Below are 20,473 nucleotides of genomic sequence, written 5' to 3' on the forward strand. Positions count from 1 at the left end.
ATTTCTTACTCTTTTGGAATTAAAAAAAAAAATTGAAAGTTCTTAACGCAAAAAAATAGCCCAAAACACCTAAGTCGTTATTAAAATAATCGAATTCAATATTTGTAATGGAAATGCAACATACGCGCCATTGTTCGTTTTTCTCAGAAAGCGCGCATTTCACTAATCCCATCTAAAATATTCACGTGATTGTTGTCATAGTAACCAAAGGCACTGTTAGCAGACTGCAATTCATTTAGCAAAAATTCCTCCTGTTAAGCTAATTAAAGTAAATGATTTAATTAGCTTACTAACGACTAAAATTTTCACTAAAGGGATATATTAAAGATAGCGGGGGATAAGGGGAATAAAAATACTTACGAAAGCTAGTTTCAGCCATTGAAACCTGATCATTTAATGAGTTAATGTGTTGAACGTTTTTTTGATAAACGTGAATGGCATTCCATTTAATATAATGCACGAAAGTGCTGCCCTCTAATGGCAAATTCTTCATTGCAAAGTTCCAGTTTATTATTTTAATATTAAAGCGCTTATTATGACTGTCTTTGACTTAAAAAAATGAAAACAGCTAATATTTTAATAAACGAAGGTGATGCATGATTTCAATTGCTTAATGTGAAATCATTTTATTGGAGACCTAAAATTACTTTGAAAAAAGTTCTCACAGCGATAATATTTTATGTATATATTTACCTGTTGCGAAGATATCATCGCCGCTATTTACTGCAACACTGGTCACCATACCTCTATGATTTTCCAGTTTTTGCATGACATGTCCACTGTCTAGTTGCGCAACTACAATGACTCCCACTTCCGATCCACTAAGAACCAAGCTTTCTGCTCTAGTGGTGGTCACACACAGAACTCCAGAAATGTGATGACTAAGGAAAATGTGTAGACACGTCATAATAAGACAAAGAGATTTTACATGTAACTAAATAAATTTAAATGGTTGTATAAATCTTAAATTCCTAATTTTTAAATTATTAGGAATTTAATAATTCTTAATAATTTAGGCTGTCATAGGACTTACCTTAATGTATGTTTTATGCTTCCAGTACCAACTTCCCAGATGATGACATGCGTATCTTCTGATCCACTGACCAACCATCGACCGGATGTGGTGATGTGCAAGGAGGTAATGGTCTCCTTATGACCTGTAGGAAGACAGACATTGTAAGTAAATCTCTCTCTCTCACTAATGGAATGACTTTAAAATTCAGATAACATACTCATATTTTGATAGAGTAAATGGAGTTAAACTGAACAATGTTCAGCTTAACTCCATGTATCAATATATATGTTGCAAATATTAAGAATAAAGCAAATTCGTACCTGGATGTAGGCGTATCCCTCTTTAGTAGTTAAAAAGGATACACAAAGATTGAAAAAGCACTAGATAGTATTTTTCCTATTATTGAACGTATTTGAGATTTGTACAATGCTTTGAAGAGTGTGGTAAAACGATATTTTTTCAAGCTACAAAGAATGAAGAACGTAATTAGGGTTCTGTTTTTATTTTATTTCAAGGAGAAAATACTGCTTTTAGAGAGTACTTACTTTAATATAGTACAAGTAGAGGCTAATGCTACTTTAGAGATTATTAAGAATTAAGTGCGATGATCATCTAGTTTCTAAAAGAAGACGAAATATAACACGAAGGCTTGATTTAAATTTTTTGTGTCATATTCAAGTAGAAAATCAAGTAAAATTACTTGAATTTATCGGCACTGATAGGATCTGTTTGAAAAGTAGTAAGATTTAATTGCGATAATTGATATAAGTCTGATGTAATTTAACTGACTAGTGACCAATAAGTAAGTGGTAAAGTATAGAAAACTAGATATCGAATAAATACTGACAATATGGCATTGCATTTAGAATAGTTCTAAGTGTTGAATTCGGGAACGAGTTATTCTATCCATTTATGGCCAAAAGCTAATTAACTTGAATGGAAAAAGCAGTTCCGAAATGGTGGGATAAAGCGAACTAACATTGTCGACAAAATCGAGGAAAGGCCAAGATGTTAGGTCATTTTTATCTTTAGGTAATTGCAGTAACATCATCTGGATAAAAACAAAAGATAAGATTTACATACAGAAAGTACTTTAGCAGGTATTTTTGTGTTTTTATTTCCTAGAAGCAGTTTATTACCATTCTTTACAAATACTGCGAACCATAAAAACTAGAGAGAAAGAGTTCATTCTCATTTTAAATGGATTTAGAACATTTACTTCGGAAAATAAAGTTTAGGTGAAGCTTGTAAATTGAGTCAGGCAGGAAAGATTTCATTTGTTGTACATTATCTGTGTGTTGCTATTACAAAATTACACGATCGAAATTCAATAGGGATTACTGAGGCAATTTTCATTTAGTACAGCTGTAAACTTTAGCGTGATGTAGTTGATGTCAGTCGAGGAACTTCATGGTAGAAGAAAACCGATAACAAGAAATGATCCCGAGTTATCTAAAGGGTGATGGAGCAATATCAGATACCAAATTATAGACGTTATTGCGGGATCGAGATTGACTGTTACTGGTTTAGTGGTTAGGATTACTCGATACCTAGTATACACGTGAACAATCTGTGTTAGATTGCTAATGTTGGCAGGAATGTTTTCGAATAAAATAAAAACTATTAGGGCAGTTAGACATAAAAAGATTTAAGAAAAGAGAAGCAACTATCAAATACCAGTGAGGGAACAAGAAAAATCCAGAACTTTTTCCATATCGCTTCGTTTGTTTTCATATTAAACGATTTCAAATATTATGCAAGATTCATTTTGTTAGTAACATTAGGTGCATCGAAGTCAATACATTTTGATAATTAAAAACTCATTAAGCAAAAAAAGAGTAAAGCAAAAACTAAGCAACAAACTTAAGTAATAAAAAAATTTAAAAAAAATAGGCGTAAGAGAGGAAAGTATTCGTTTCATAAATATCATTCTATGTTGTACTATTTTTCGCACATCTTATGTCATGTAATGATGTGAGAGATGAAGGATGACAACGCTATTCCCAGTATCTAAACCTCACATCGTAACTAAAAGATGAAAATCAATTCCTTTCTTTACGAATGCAGTTTATAGATTTTTTTCTTAAACTAACAGATTATTTCATTTAGTTTCTTTCTCCTATTTTCCCCATCGTATGCGTTTATAAAGTTTTTCATTTTCGATTATCACGAAGGCGATTCGCACACCATTACACATTCAATTACAATCGTGATCACTACATTTTATTTCGGATCTTATCACAACATCCTGACGATAACTTTCCTAGAGTTACTAATACCAGTCTGCGAGTATTTCTTTCTAAGCTACGAATTTTGTGTAGCTTTTCCTGCTCCTACTTTTGCAAGGTTCCACATTTTAAAAATCGATATCATAAGCTTCAGTGTTGGTTTTTTTTAGCCGAGCTCAATATTTTAATTCAGCTAATTAATCCGTAAAAGTCAATACGAATAAAAGAATGTCCTGTGGATCTTCCTCCGATAATAGACATGTTATTTATATTACGGAACGTGAAAATGACTCATCTCATTCAAGTATAAAGCGCCATCGTTTTTATTTTCGTGATTTGCGTTGCCTGGCTTATGAAACAGAACGGGAGTTTTGAGATTATTCCTCGCTCCAGTTAATTCATTAATCTCCTTGCTATCGACGGCTTTCTTCTGTTCATTTTTGCACTGATTTTCAACCGAGGGTTATTTAGTTAGCCTTATATGGTAGGATTTTTTTCCCCTTCAGGAGAGGTGGTGGGAATTAGACTGAAGCTATGATGCCATAGTCTGTTAATAGCAGAAGTTCCTCTGCCAGTTTTTCCAGAAGAAAACCTGCCCACCCCCGTATGAGAGCGACAAAATTTATTAAAGATATCAGCTTCTTAGGATTATTCGAACCCAAGTTTTTCCATCCAAAGAGCATCTTTTTTAACTAAGTTATGGTGGCTTTCCTTTGACATCTTTTGATTCCAAAAAATAGGGATGCAAATCCATCAATCGTACTGCAGAAAATATGTTTAATATTTCTAATTCTGTCTTGTCCTTTCGAACTTTTACCAAGTTCCTGCTAGTATGTGAAGCTTTGGGTGGATAGTTGACTTACTTAAATGATTATCCTTAATCGAGAGTATCTCAATCTACGAAAGTAATATTTAGATGGATTGAAGATTTTGCGAAAAAACTTTTTGTTTCTTGTTTTGCTTGTTTTTTCTAAGCACACTATTTCTCAAACTTTTAAAGTTGCCGTCCACTTAAACACTCATATAACTCAGCAACCTTTACCGATAAGTCGTATTTCATCACAAGATTTGAGCCTTCATATACTGCTTCTACTGCAAAGTTATTGGATTAGTTATTATAATGTACACAACTTTGATATTTTTTAAGTAAAAAATTAAGTAGGAGGACAATTAAGATAGGATTTCTTGGCGTATTTCTTAACGTACCGTGGCGACACACAGTGGCTGATTTCATGTACTTTTTGTATACTTGCGTATAGACATATAGAGCATGAGGCAAAATATTATGCATGCTATAATATTGAAACTAAACGAATGTGTAATTAATAGAATTTTAATACATCATATTCTAAACTGTATGTGAAAATTTATAGACTAAGAAAAAATATTAATAAAGTGAACGAACAAAGAAGTAGACTTTGTTCTGCGAGTTTGGAATTGAATGAGAGAATGATGATGGTTAATCACTGTTTATGTGTCAAAAGATTCAGAAAAGAGTACAGATACCAGGAATGTTTGTGTAGAGTCAGTAATCATGAAGTAACTCTTGAATAGGAAGAGAAAGATTCTTGAATGCTGAGGAAGTGATAAGTGCGATTCGATCATGTACGAGAGAGATAAACTAAGGAGTCCGAGGGATGTCCCCTTTCAGCAACTCTTTTTAATATTTATCTAAATGAAATAATAATAAAATAGAATAAATTTCCATCAAGGTATTAAACTTTCTCCTACTGTGAACTTAAACATTCGACTTTTTGCTGATGACCAAATAATAATTACAAATTCTGAAAATAACTTGCAGAAAGATATTTTAGATCTAAACGAGATAGCCAAAGATTATCGTATGATAATATCAACAGAAAAATAAAAAACGATGGCCTTTAAGGGACAAGATCCAGTAAGAAGTAAAATAGTAATAAATAACAAGATCTTAGAACAGGTGAATTCATTTAACTACCTAGGATGTATGATCACATATGAAAATGAAAAAGATATAAATGTAAAAAAATGCAAAATATTTAAAAATAACAGGTGTAATTAACTCTATATTTAAACCTAACCTAGTCTAAAAACAAACCAGACTGAAAGTATACAATACATTAGCCCCACCAGTCCCGTTGCATAAAAGTAAAATCATGGACAATATAACAAAAAATACAAACGAAGATTAATACAGCTGAAATGAAGTTTATGAGAAAAACTGCAAGATATACTCTATTTATTCACAAAAGAAATGAAGAAATTATGAAAGAATTAAACCAAGAACTAGTAATAGAAAAAATTAAAAAATAACAAATGGATGGAACACGTTCAAAGAATGAAAACAGAAAGATTACCAAAACAAGCCTTAAATTAAAAACTAAAAGAAAATCAGGATGTCCTCTTAAGAGATTCAACGATGACTTCTAAGGCCGGAAGAGGCCACTCGAGGCTTAAATACTGATGATGAAAAGCATAATGATGATGTTTAATCCGAGGAAGATGGGAAACTGATTATTCCAGCAATGGAAAGAAGCTAAAAAGATCCTTCAATGTCCACATCAAAATATTTAATTAGCCTTTTATTTGTTGCAGATGAGTGATGTAAGGATATGGATTGTCTTTTTTTAGCCGATTTATTCCAGCATCGAAAAATAATTTTAACTTAATTCATTCCTTCTTTCTCTCTTGTGTAATCTTGAAGTGGCTGGAAAATAGCATTCATATCGCAAAAATAAGGAATTAGTGGCGCATACGGACGTCCGATTTACTGAAAATTCACGAAATGTCGTGCTAGTTGTTGACAGTTCTTTTCCGCCACGGTTCCCGATCATTTCCGGTGGTTCCAACTTCCGCCAGAGCTCTAGTCAACGTATCTCTAAGATAATGACTGAATTATCGAGGCTACAAAGAGAAAATCTTTTGCATTTTATAATCAATAGAAGACACATCCATGTAGAAAGAAATATCATATATAGAGGACGAGAAATGTAAAGGAGTCATTTGACGACTAAAGAAAAATATCACTCTGCTGATGTAAGATCGCGTGCGCAAGTCTTCCGGTTGCTGTGACAGAAGTAAAAAAACACTCATCGATTGTGGAAACAATAAACCTGCTGAAGAGGAGCAGACGACATTAAGAAGTTATTCCAGTTGTATAGTTAACGGATATGAATTTGCAATGAAGATAAATAATTCATTACATTGAATGAAACAAAAATAAAACCAAGAATTACACCATATTTACCAATGCACGAGATGTTGATGTTCGTAAATGTTTTACTAATGGATAAATTACTAATTTTCTACTTAAAACGGAAAAGAGGACTCTGCATTTCCGGCCAGAAAGGAAAACAAAGAATGTTAAAACTATTCATTATGAACAGTTTTCGCACAACTTTTTGAAACACTGTTCAAATTTATATTAAGTCAAATAGTGGTGGAACCATGGATGATATCAGCATTAATAGGAGAGTACGGCAGACAAGTACCGCCATCCCATGATCCTTAACACTATATATTGTTGTTTGAAATAGTATTAGTTATATGGTCGATTTTCTTAAATTATAGTCAAAGGATGGTATTATATCTTAGGCCCTAGACTTAAAAAAACATATTCAAACTTCGTAGAACTAATAAGGTGCCGAGTTGAGTCATACTGATTTTCTTTATAAAAAATACATGAATTTATAAATTATAAAGGGCGGGAAATGGACTATCCAGCAGAATGCCTGAATTATATTTCGTTTAACTGGAACGTTTGGCCCTTTTATGAACAAGTAAGAACATTAGGATGTTAAAAAAATCAGCTAATGCCTTTTATTCACTTTATAGGGAGTAGGCGATGTTAAAATATTACTAATTATTATTGTAGGCAAGAAAATCAATGCGAAATTGCGTTTGGTAGACGTCATTGTAGACGTCACTTTGCTTCTTGCATCATTGGGAAAGTAAATAAAAATATTTTGGTATTCCTTTATTATTTTAAGATTTTAACAAAAATTATAATGATCAACAATTGTATTTCTAAGACTTAAATGTTAACATTCATAAAAATGTTGGCTTTTGAATGTGTCTTCAAACAAAATTAGGGAAAGTATCCAGAATGGTTCGAAATTAGAAGTAGCTGGCAATAACGGAATGCCTTGGTTATTTGCGCCACTAGAGGGCGCTGTGAACAAGTTGCTTTAACACCTTGGAAAAATCATCTGGAAAATATTTTAACTTGCTATTTATTTGTTTTTTAATGGTAATTCATTAATTTTTTAAAATAATTTTCCCTGGTGGTGAGAAATTAAATAATTAAAATGTTGGATGTATTTCTATGATTAGTTGACGAGTCTAGTACTATTAAGCCTACTGTTATCAAATTAAAATTTACCTGCAAAAATTCTCACTTGTTGTCTGGAAGGCAGGTGATACATTTCGATGACGTTGTTTCTGGTGCTACACATCACGTGCTGGTTGTCGGGTGCCGTGACCATGTGGGTGATAGTAGAGGGACACATCATCACCGTCACTTGAGGAGGTAAATTCAACGAAAGCCAACTTGTTTGAGGAATTAATAACGGAACTCCTTGGTTATTGCACCACTGGAGGGCGCTCTGAACAAGTTGCTCCAACACCTTGGAAGAATCGTCTGGAAAAGATTTTATTTACTTTAAACTATGTTATTAAAAAGCAATTATAAAATGATCTTGCTCATTTCAACTAAAATTCAAATTGTAACAACTGGAACTTGCCTACGAATGGCTTCAGCCAGCTAATGAGTTCAGTAGCCAATTGTTTACAATCTTGGCTCAGTACATCTACGGACTGTTTGGTCATATTGTACAAAAGCTCCACGTCCCAGTCTAGCAGCTCAAAAATATAACGAAATAAATAAGATATCGCATGAAACGTTTATATAAAATTCATACAGTTTATAAAAGAGCAGAATTCTATTTATTTTATTTAATTCGAAAAAAAAAAGCGTAAACAAAAGTATACAAACTTACTTGACACCGTATTAGTTCCAAAATGCTGCGTATGTAGCTGATTGAAGCACCCCTAGCGGCAGCCAAAAGAAAGTCATAATTACAGATAGCATCCTGTTTTAATTTTTCATAATCACCTGATAGAAGAAAGAAAGAAAGAAAAAAAATTATTCCTTCTGCGTAACGAATGACATTTTAATTTGATTCATTACAAGTGTTATTTGGAAATGCCTTCCATTAAATGTATTCTTTTTTCTGATTAGATTTCTGGATTTATTTAAGAAGTAAAAATTTTACTTATGATAGATCCCCGAGTTTAGTGAATGTTATGTGATGGGATAGTTATTTTATATAAATTAATACTTTTATATATCGTATATATATTTTATATATATTACGCTTGGAATCGCCGAACTTTATATAGTTTCTACCATATTCGGCATGAAACTCTTTGAGTTTCTCATTCGGCTAAGAAACAATATGGGATGTAATATCCCTTAACTTAAACAAGTTATATGTCTCCGAATTGAAGCTTTTGGCTCTTCATATATCTAATCAATACTTTTATTTCTTTAATATAATTTTATAGCAACTATAATAAAGATTAAGATTCTTTAAAAAATATATCACTAGAAAATTAAATATTTAAAAAAGTTTAAATAAATTTTAACACATATTTGTAATTTAGTTTACTTAAATACATATATTTCTCTTGAAGCGTGAATTTTGAATTTTGAGGGAGAGAATACCCTTGAAGGGTAATGGATGGCAATGCTGTAGCTAATGAAGTTCAAACTGAGGCTTGGCTATTGCTGTTACCCTCCTGCCATGATCAGAGCTTTAATAGCTCAATAACACCTTATCCCTACACTGTCCTCTACAGATAACGGGGAATATGAAAAGCATTCTTGCTTCGCCCCTTTAAGCCAGTCCTTATCCTTATAAGGACTATAAGGAATTTTGAATTGAAAGTCCTTTTTAGGACTTCCAGGGTAACAAATGACAATGCTGTAGCCAATGAATTTTTAACTGAGGCTCGGCTATTGCTGTTACCCAGCCATGACAGCCATGACTAGAGCTTTTTAGCTCAATAACACTCCATCCACACAGATTTACTTCATTCAGATGACGGGATAAAGAGTCAAGGACTCAGTCCATCGCCCAGTTCTTATAAGAACTATAAGAATTTTGAATTGAATTTTAAATTCAATAATTTCTCAGTGCTTTGACGAAGGAATTAGAGAGAGAGAGAGAGATTTGAAATTCAGAGGACATATTGCAAGAGTTGGCAAAATATAGCTCAGAGGATTACTCGAATGCTGGAGAGCATATTGACAAGTAGAGATAGGGAGTTTATTATCTTGTTTATAAAGCTATGATGTGGCTGACCAATGTGACCTCTTCTGCCAGATATCTGTTCATGGTTAATCCAGTCCTTGTACAGCCTTGACGCAGTTCTTACCAATACCTAAAAAATCGAAGACATTCAAATGTGAAGAATACAGAACAATCAGTCAGATAGCAAACGTTATGTCATATTATCATCCTAGAAAGAAATAAACATAAAATCAAAATAGAGGCCTCTTTATTATCTCCTACTATCATGCTCTTCCTTTTTCTATCTCTTCTCGTCTCACTACTTTCTGACCCTCAACACTCTTTATACTCCAAAGGCCGATGATGAGAGACATGAACTCCCAAAATATCTAACGATTTTGTTGAGTTAGTACCGAATTACTTTCTGCGTTATTTTTTGATGATATAATTTCGATATATCTGCATTTATGGAATACCGTTCTTGTTTTCTGAATATGTATATATTTTATGCAGCAAACAAATAGATGCTCCATTTTGTGATCTGAACATGCCAAATGATCACATGATTATATGTGAAATTTCTGTCTATATAAAAATCTAAAATTATGTAAAAGTATTTATTAAATTTACACTAACATCTATTTAAAATCAAGATAGAAAATCTGGTATAGTGATATCACTTTTTTTTCTCGGTTCATAAAGTTTGTATTTGAATTATGTGAATGACAATTCAATTTCCTAACCAGTTCCATATTGAATATTATTGACACCACTATTTAAGGGCACAGCAGTCGAAATACCTGAAGTGTCAAATACAATTAATTGGAACACTTTGAAATCAGCCCAGAATTAGGGAAAAAACATTGTAGTCAATCTGAAGATTTGTTTTAAAATTATAGTTTGCAGATGAATTTGTGCACTGTAAAACTTTTCTTTCTAATGTATCCTGTTTTCAAATGAAATTTCCTTCATACCTCTAATTAATGACATTTCACTTCTCTTAGAAAGACCTGGGTTCGAATCGAATCAGTAAAAAGAATTTGCAACTGTATGTGAATTAGTCTTCTATAAAGGTGCAAGGGTTTACTCCCCCAGAAACTGTTTTTTCCCTTCCCTCCGAAAAAATGACAAACCAGCCAAAGAACACACAATGATCAGAGATAAATACTAGCATTATTAATGAGTATTATTACTTCATTTGTAATTTTAACAAAACAGCCAATAATACCTCCAGTTAATAAACTATAATATCAACCAGGTATCCTTATATACTGTACATATATGTATGTTAAAGATGCCAAGCTATTTTAAACCTGGTTTTACTCCATTTCCCAAGTAAGCAAACAGACAAATAAGTCAACCTTGCGCCTGCACGTAATGCAAGTCTAAGTGATCCGTAAAATAGTAAAGTCTAAGTGACCCGTAATATATTTAAAACAAACACTAGGAAATCATTTTATGCAGAATAACTTGCATTAAATGAATTAGCTTTTATTAAAACTAACATGGTAATATCTATCTTCGTAATGAACAAGCATATTATTGATACATTTAGCGAGACTTACAGAGAGGATCGGAACACTTACCACTGGACAGCAGATGATACCACAGTTCATCAATTTCTCTGAGCATATCTCCCCATTCATCTCTTCGTTTGGATTTCAAATCTTCAAGAGAACTCTGTTAAAATTAAAATAAATGTAATATTGGTTAAAATAGGGAAATGAGCTTGACATAAAAGTATTACCATTCTGTGGTGTGGATCGAATTTTTCCCTCTTCTATTTATGATGATACGTTAATTTTGGTAGTGGCATATTTATCGTTAGAATTAACAAATTATTAATATAGTTTGTGTAATATCAGAACAGATCTTAACATCCTGTTCAGAATTCATAGCAGCCTAACTAATGAACAACTTTAATTCAAAGGTAAAACTACTTGTGCGTGTGGGTACATAAGAGAAAGGTCTGACATGGCTTCCCATCGGAGATTCTACAACTTTCAGTATGAATTGCCTTTGCTTCGAAAAACACTTCCAAATTATTATATAGTTTTAAAATTAAATTGATATGATAGCACTATTTAAATTTTTTTTCCAGATGTCACGCGGGAATTCGCGATATATTGCGCTTTATATCTTTATCCCTTCCATCTACACATACCTGCCACCGAATTAAAAACTTCTCAGAAATCAATGATTTCGGTATGGACATGCGACTGCCAATAACGATCCTATTAAATTCCTTGCGCATAGTTCGACGAGAAATGGGTCCGGAACAGCATTCATTAAATACTTCGGTTAATAGCTGCACACAGGAAATTATGTTTGTCCGTACAATCCTTCTCAGAAAATGGCGATCCTGTTCCTGACAGACTGTCTTAGGACCATATTTACACCTCTTAGACGAACAATGTGGGTTATTTTTCTACTGATTAAACATCCAAGGTATCATGTTTTGAGAAACCATTCAGCTCTGCTGCTTTCAAAATCGGGGCTCCAGACAGACGAAAAATTCCTTTGTTTATCCCGTGGTGATGGATGGTTAGTTTCCTGGAACACCTGACAAATTACGTAACCAAATATTTTGCATATTCGCTGCGTAAGTGACGTTTGCGTACATCTTCATAACGATTTCTAATTCAGTGGCCGGTATAGTAGGAGAGAATATTAAGTCCTTTTCCTAGGAGTTTACAGGTACTAATTTCACTCACTTGCTATGTCGTCTAATTATAGGGTGTGTTATGCTTGAAGATGCGAGTTCACTGGACCAATTTTCCTGCTTGACCGAGGGGGGAAAACTGCCTCCTAATAAGATCAGAATAAGAATATACGGGATTCGAACCCAAAATATGAAGGGAAAATGTGATATCCTTTGAACAGCACCCCAGAGGTTCTCTGGCATTAAATATTCCAAGTGGCGAACGATTACGATCGTGTTAGTTACCGCCGTTATTTTAATTTTCACATTTTGTTCGTTATTTTAGTGCTTTTGAGCATCTGAAGTCAACCTAATAAGACAACAGCGTTGATCTTGAGTGTATGGCTTTGTAAGGAAGAAAATTAAATTCATTCGATTAAAAGAAGCTGGCTTGTGATAATATTACTACAAATAAATAAACAAACAAAAAAGTAATTGTGAAAAATTGCTAAATATAAGATTTACGTTATTTTCGCTTTTAAGGATGCTGAGAAAAGAGAGATTGAAAATCAAATTCTTCTTACGGTTTCGTCTCTTTCCATAAGAAAGCCCAAGTGGAACGCATTTGCTAGCTCTGAATGGCACAGCCGGGCATCTTGCGGTAATGAGATATATCTGTTTTTTACGGCCAACAAGATGGATAGGTGACTCCAGTGGAGATACGGTCTTTTGTCTACGTAGTACGACTTCATCAGGACAGCTGTTTGTAGGAAAAAAAGAAATAGAATTGAAAATAAAATATAAATTTAGCTTTTGAGATATAAAGATTTCGGATGCTTTTAGTCAATAGTTTTCCATTAAACTTACAGATCTTTCATGTTTTTTTTTTGTTTTGTTCGATACTTTTCGTGCTTTTTTATTTTATTTATTAGTATTGAGTTGGTTAAATTCAAAACGAGATAACAAATTCTCTCCGGATTATTCTATGAAGACTAGTTTAAGGATGCTGGTATAAAACGGATTCCATGGAAGGTATCCTTGAGTTGCAATCAGCCTGGTTGGCCGAGTGGTTAACGATATACTTTCTAACCAACAGGCTGCGGGTTCAAATACCATCACGAGGTCTTGAAGTATCTTAAAGGTTCATGGTATTCGCATCTAGAGCAGATTACCCTTGGCCCACCCATGGTCAAATGTGATATAGGCTTACTAAGAGGTTTACTGATTTATTCGGTTTACTAGATTTATTAATGTACAATAAGTTTATAACCTTTTCGTGGGTTGGGAGTCCCAAAAATGCTTGTCTCTATTGACATTGATCGAGAGAATATGATATGTGGATTTACTAAAGGAAGGTCATGTTTTAGCAATTTGCTCATATTTTATTACAGTGTTACGGCCGAGTTGGATAAAGGGAATGGATACACTATGATAATGTTGGATTTTTCTAAGGCATTTGATAGGATACCACACGATAGACTGTTGAGTAAACTGGAGAATATGGGATTGGAATATAAACTCTTGACTTGGATCAGGGGATGGTTGACAGACAGATATCAAAAAGAGGTATACAGTGGGTGTGAATCTGCCAGATTTAAGGTGACCCTAAGGTACACCACTGGTGTACCTTAGGGTTCGGTCCTTGGGCCATTATTTTTCAATCTATACATTAACGACATCAGACAGGGTCTATCCTCAGATGTGCAATTGTTTATCGATGATGCAAAGATATGCAGGGCAATCAGGGATGATACTGATGTTCAGCAATTACAAAATGATTGGAATGGACTTAGAAAATTGGGCAAACGAAAATGGCTGTCAGTTTAATGTTAGTAAGTGTAAAGTTATGCATTTTGGTGTGATTAGAGTTCCAGCGGCATATTATATTAGTGGGGTTATGCTATTAGAAACTAAGGAGGCAAGGGATCTTGGCGTATTGAAGTTCAAAGGTCATATAGCAAAAGTTGCAAATACAACTCAGGGAATAATTGCGATATTGAAGTGCATCTTGACATTTAAGGATAAGAAAGCCATTTTGCCTCTTTATAAGGCTTTGATAAGAACACACCTGGATTATTGTGCGCAGATTTGGTCTCCTCGATTCCAAGAGGATAAAGAAGCCGTGGAAAGGTTACAAAGAAGAGTTACGAAGATGAAATCCGAATTATGGGATTTAGATTATGAGAACAGATTGCGAGTATGTGGATTACAGACTCTGGTTAACAGGAGAAGGAGGGATGATATGATAGAAGTCTAAACTTTTGAATGGGTGTTATAGGGTATCGTCTGATGAAATTTTTCGTTATATGGAAAAGTGGAAAGAGAACAAACACAGGAGCATCCATGGATGTTAAGTTTGATCACAGTCACGACAGGGATGGAAGCTCACTATTCTCTCACAGAGCAGTGAGTGAGTGGATTGTTTGCCTTTAGGGGTAGTGAGTGCATTTAGTGTGAATGAATTTAAGGGAAGGTATGGCAGCTGGTTTGAGTGATTTATAGCCTCCCTCGATGAGTTCTTAACTCCCTAGAGGTTTCAGATGATGATGATGATGATGATAGTAGGATATAGTCCTCTCATAATTTTAGGAAGAACAACAAACTAAACAATAACAAGTAATTTGAATTATAATCTAGTTATTACACTTGTTCAACAGATTTTAATCCATTTTATTATGGGAGATTTTAATTATGGTAACATTGATTGGAAGGAGGAGAGGACACATGTGAGGAAGGAAATGGATTTTATTCAATTATTAAGGGATAACTATCTGAAACAGCATGTAATTGAAAATACTAGGGGTGTGAGAGTGCTTGACCTGGTAATAGCATCTCACAATTTGACTGTAATGAATATGACCATGTTGCCACCTATTGGTGAGAGTGATCATAAGGTCTTGACCTGGGAGGTGGCTAACGATGTGGAATTGCCGTGCTGGCAAGTATGACAAGCTTAGGAGATTGCTTGGATCAGTGCCATGGCATGTACAACTGCAAGGGCTGGACGTCGATAGAGCATGGGAAGCGGTCAAGGAGCATTTACAGGAGGTTATGGCTGATTGTATACCTGGGGTCCGAATAGTAAAACAAGTAGGGGTTAAATGGATAAATAACACCATTAAGCTTGAGCTGCAAAAAAAGAAACAACTGTGGAGGAAATTTAAAGAAAGGGGTGACCTGCAGGCACATGAACGGTATAAAGTGCAGGCCAGAAAGGTAACGAGTGTGGTAAAAATGCAAAAGCAGATTATGAAAGGAAACTAGCTATGCAAGCAAAAGAGAATCCCAAACAGTTCTTTCAATAAGCTGCAAGCAAGAAAAAAACTGTACATTGCAAAATGATTTTAAGGAATGACGATGGTAAGGAGGTCACTGAACCAGTCGATATAGTGGAGTTACTGAGCGCGCACTTTGCAAAAGTATATCATCCAGGTGGAGACATTGAAAAAATGAAGGAGCCATTAGTTTATACGGGAATTGTGATGAATGAAGTGGAGGTGAATAGTCTATTACAGAACCTTAATGTGAAAACATCTGTGGGACTGGATGGTATACCGGCACGGGTCTTGCGTGAAGCGGCTAAGAAATTATCAGTGCCCTTGACCATGTTGTTTAATCTGAGTCTCGGGTCTGGTTTAGTCCCGAAGGCGTGGAAAGAGGGGAAAATAGTTTAACTGCATAAAGGAGGGTCCAAGACTATGGTTGCAAATTACCGACCGATCAGCATATCAGGAGTTGTTGTCAAGGTCTTGGAGAAAGTAGTCAAGAAAAAAATACAGGAATGGATTGATGAAAATGACTGTACAGGGGACAGCATGGCTTTGTAAAGGGTAGATCATGCCTGAGTAACTTGCTCAAGTTTTATAACAAGGTGACGGCTGAACTGGATAAGAGAAATGGGTTTATAGTGATACTGCTGGACCTGGCAAAGGCGTTTGACAGGATACCACATGGAAATTTTAATCCGTAAACTACAACATATGGGAATGAATATAGGGTTGGTGAGATGGATAGGTGGGTGGTTGATGGAGAGATATCAAAGAGTGGTTTATGCAGGAGTGGAGTGCAAAAGACGGCCTGTGACTAGTGGTGTGCCGCAGGGTTCTGTTCTTGGACCACTGCTGTTTAATCTGTTCATTAACGATATAGGGAAGGATCTAAGTGGAACAGTTCATTTGTTCGCTGATGATGCAAAGTTGGGGAGGGCGATAGTGAATGCAGAAGATGTCAAAATCTCGCAGGATGACTTAGATAGATTGGAGTTCTGGGCTAAGGAGAATGGATGTCGGTTTAATGTGACAAAATGTAAGGTTATGCATTTTGGGGTGAAAAGATTAGCAGCAGTATACCACATGGGTGGAACTGTACTCCAAGAGATTGATGAGACCAGGGACTTGGGAGTGTCGGTGGATAAGGGAGATGAAGTTTAGGGGGCACATTGCGAAAGTAGCTAAATCAGCTCATCAACTCACTTGGTTGTTGAAAAATACCTTGACGAGCAGAGACAAGCAAGTTATTGTACCTCTGTACCGAGCCTTGATAAGACCTCATCTTGACTACTGTGCCCAGATTTGGTCATCTCGGTTCCTTCTTGATGGGGGAGAGGATCCAGAGGCGAGTGACTAAGATGATAACGGGTCTATGGAATGAACCATATGAGAACAGGTTGAAGATTTGTGGGTTGCAGAAACTGGTTGATAGGCGGAAAAGTGGAGATATGATTGAGACATTCAAATTGCTAAAAGGATTCTATAAGATTAATTCAGAGGATATTTTTGAGATCAGGACTGGTGGTGCGAGAACTAGGGGACACCTATGGAAGCTGGGCAAGAGTGTGGTTAGCAGGGGTGTTAGAGCTGGGTTCTTTACTTTTAGAGTGGTAAATGAGTGGAATAAGCTGCCAGAGTCTGTTGTGGGTGCTATGACAGTGAGCGAGTTCAAGGCAAGGTATGATAGATACTGTGAGAATGTCGTATAGTTGTGTGGACATGATGTTTAGGGCCTCCCTCGATGAGTCTAAGGACTCGCTGGAGTAGCCCGAAAATAATAATTTTCCCTACGCGCAATGAGCTTCATTACGTCAATTGATAAGGAATGTAAGGTGTGAAGGTTTTGAGCTTTAAATGTACATAAACTTTATTTTGTTTGTTGCTGGCTTAAATATACAAAATATGGCAAGCATATTTTATTTTCACTTTTTTTCATGTGAGACCCATCCACGAAAGATTGAAGACCTATAGTATATTAGCACTCTGGATGCGCTAAGGATTTTTTTGTATATTTTTCTTAATTTTATATTTTTATTCGTTTTTACCAGATCTGTGGAATCCTTGCCGTAGAGATGGAACATTTTCAAGCCACTTCAGGCCTCCGATAAGCAGGGAGGTGGTCTCACGGTAGGGTTCGAATCCTGGCTGGGAGAGCGGCTACGTGAACCACTTGGCCAATCAAGCCAGAAATTACAAGGGATGAATCTGACACTGGCTCCTTCCTTTTCAGACAGTGGTTCCAAATTAAGAAAAGCAAAACCTGATCTTTCGAGTTTACTGCTTTAGTTCGTTTTATTTCAAGCAAAATTAGCCATTTATCAATATGTTAAAATCGGTAAGGCTACTGACTTGTAATACGGGCATAGTCAGCATTCTGAATGTCTCTTTGAAGATAAGAGCTAATATTGAAGGCTCGTGCAGTTTGTTAAATAATCATTTAGTTTAATAACAAGAGTGTGTGTGCAGAAGTTTTGAAATCATTCACGTATATATACACATAAGCTTATTCTTGACCGGGTTGTCCATTTTTGTTTACTTGTATTGATGCTATTACACATCCATAATGGTGGAATTAATATTTACAAAGATTGACTGAAAAGTAATGTCCATTGCCTTATAAAAGCCTAAATGTTGTTCCCAGTGTCTTAGTGCTTAATATGAAATTGTTAACTTTTTTTTTTTTTTTTTTCGTGGTGAGTTTTAAGAAAGGTCAGTTCAATTATTGCTTGCATAAGGTAACGGATGCTGATGGACTTCTTTGTCACAGGAGAAGAAATCTGTCGGACTGCATCAAAAACTATCTGCCGTGATATCGCTGCAGATAGTTTTTGATGCAGTTGAAGATGAATTAAAAGTAAAAGATGAATTAAAAAAATAATAATGGGGGGATCTGCTGTAGAAGAGGCTATCTAAATATGGTAGATAAGAGTGCTGACTCATATCAGAGAAAGGTAAATTGTTTCCTATCATGAGATTTTGAAAAAAAAAATTGTAAAAAGGAAAACAAAATAACCAGAAATCACAGTCAGATACGATCTTACATCGCGATAATTCTAAACTGCATATTATTCCTTAGCCTTCCATTTTCCAGATTTTGGTTTAAACAATTAGACAACATCCAGTCCATAATCTGGACTTAGTCCAAGTGACTTGCTTATTTGATTGAAGAGTTGTTCAAGTGAGTTTGCATTTTCCGAAGTGTGGAGCTTGAAGATACAGTGTAGCCAAACAATACATTTTTGTTCAGTAATTAATGAGAAAGTTAATACGACTGTTTCGAAGATATCTTATCCTCCTGTTGATTACAACCAATCAGATGCAAGAAAAGTAACAAGGAAGAGTAGCTCAATGATGATGCCATCTGTTCGTCACTAACAAGTTTATATACGGTATGTTAATGAATAAATCTAGTGCATGCACCCAATCTAAAAATTATTTTTGATAGTTTGTGATGGATATAATTATGGATATTAGTTCGTACCGGAAATGATAAATGAATTCAAGGTATTCGACGACTTAAAATATATTCTAAAATATTTAAAGACATTAAAAAGTTCCACATTGTTTTAAAACCTGTACTTTCAAAAGTTCTCACCAGGTCGCGCTGAGAGGTGTAAGTTACAATGCTGAAATAATGTAGTAGATTCAGTGATCGTGGTGCATATCGAAGTTATTCTCAAATCAAGTAGAACTTTATAGACCTGTCGTACTTTTGTTTGAAAGACTCCAGTTAATCATGATGAATTGCATATTTTATACAATAAATATCCATTATTACACCGCCATCTAGTGTTTGTTTTCCCTTCATTGTTAAGTACGTTCCTGTCAGAAGGATCATAAAATAGCCTTTATGTTTATAGAAACGGAGTCATTCTTCAGCTCCAGGACCATAAAATCACCTTCGGTTATAAAAGAGCAGCTCTTCTTCAGGTAATTCGTTGTAAGTTCGATCATATTATTAATCCCAGGTTGTCAAATGGATGGATGTATTAGAATGAAGAAGGGATTGGAAGTTTACGATAATTTTAAAAATTGTTTTATGAAAAGAAAACGCAGTCGACTCTAAAAAAAAAGATAAGATTTCAATGCCTAAGCAAATGTCACTTGGGAAAAATATCGTCAAGGAATATAAGATGGATTTTTAGCGATGAAGTCCGTAAGGGAATCCATTTATAGAAAACCAAAATCGAATTAGTTTAATCGGCAATACGGGATTTCATTACTTCACTTCCTTGATTTCCCAGTGGATAATGTCTATTAAGAATGCTTAATTTAAGAGTAATTACGAGCTGAATGAGATGAATTAGCTAATTTCGCAAGTGCGGGAATGTTTTCTTGGAGAATGGGAATTGGTTTGTTGCTTTATGGCAAGTGTCGTCATGGCAACTGATCAGACGTGTTTATATCGTTGTTGTTATTATCATGGGTCATACAAGAATACGTTTTAATCCTCGACTTCCGTCTTTAGCTGTAATCCGGATGTTTATTGCAAAAGTTTCGTAGGAGCTTTACGATCAGTAATACGGTGAAGAAATACTAAATTATGGATGCTTTATCTTTGCTGGAAGTTGATGGTTTTATTGACAGTTGGTGCTTAAAGATTTTTTTTTTTTTAGTCTTCTTTTACAGTTACAAGAGTGATATCGTCCATTTAGTTATTTTGCAGCAGAGCAAGCAAACAATTACCAGTGATCGCATTGTTGCAAAAGCTCAGAGAAGCTGGTGGTCGCATTGTTGCTAAAACTGCAACTCTTGGAAGAGTACGCAGTTGTTGCCAGATAGCGAGATTTATTGCTCAAGAAAATGCTTTTCACTCAACCAATGTTTAATTACTAAGGTGCGATCACGATTTTAACTGTTAATGAGTACTAATGCTTAAAATCATGAGCCCATTGATACAATAATTAATGTTTATATATATATATATAAGAAGATAGCATCTTATATTTATTATTTCAATTATCAAATTTATCTTTTAAAATTTTTACATTTTTAAAAAGTTTAATCACCAACAGTTACAATAATTGTATTAACTTATTGAAATTAGT

At 34.7% G+C, this 20,473-nt stretch overlaps 1 protein-coding gene across 1 annotated transcript in view; it reads right to left on the reverse strand.

The window, feature by feature from the left end:
* The window catches only part of LOC150099562 (protein qui-1-like), a 118,526-nt gene that overhangs the window by 25,655 nt on the left and 72,398 nt on the right, over positions 1-20,473 (reverse strand). The window contains exons 10-16 of the mRNA XM_090403459.1: positions 12,741-12,916; positions 11,102-11,195; positions 8,220-8,335; positions 7,965-8,082; positions 7,604-7,861; positions 1,034-1,157; positions 694-881 (exon numbers count right to left, since the gene is read on the reverse strand). Coding sequence (XP_090259585.1) covers positions 694-881; positions 1,034-1,157; positions 7,604-7,861; positions 7,965-8,082; positions 8,220-8,335; positions 11,102-11,195; positions 12,741-12,916 — 1,074 coding nt within the window. The remainder of the gene's footprint in view (positions 1-693; positions 882-1,033; positions 1,158-7,603; positions 7,862-7,964; positions 8,083-8,219; positions 8,336-11,101; positions 11,196-12,740; positions 12,917-20,473) is intronic.

This window comes from Typopeltis vanoorti, chromosome 14, assembly GCF_054136105.1.
Source record: "Typopeltis vanoorti isolate ZY-2024b chromosome 14, IOZ_Tvanoo_1.0, whole genome shotgun sequence".
NCBI classification, from domain to species: domain Eukaryota; kingdom Metazoa; phylum Arthropoda; class Arachnida; order Uropygi; family Thelyphonidae; genus Typopeltis; species Typopeltis vanoorti.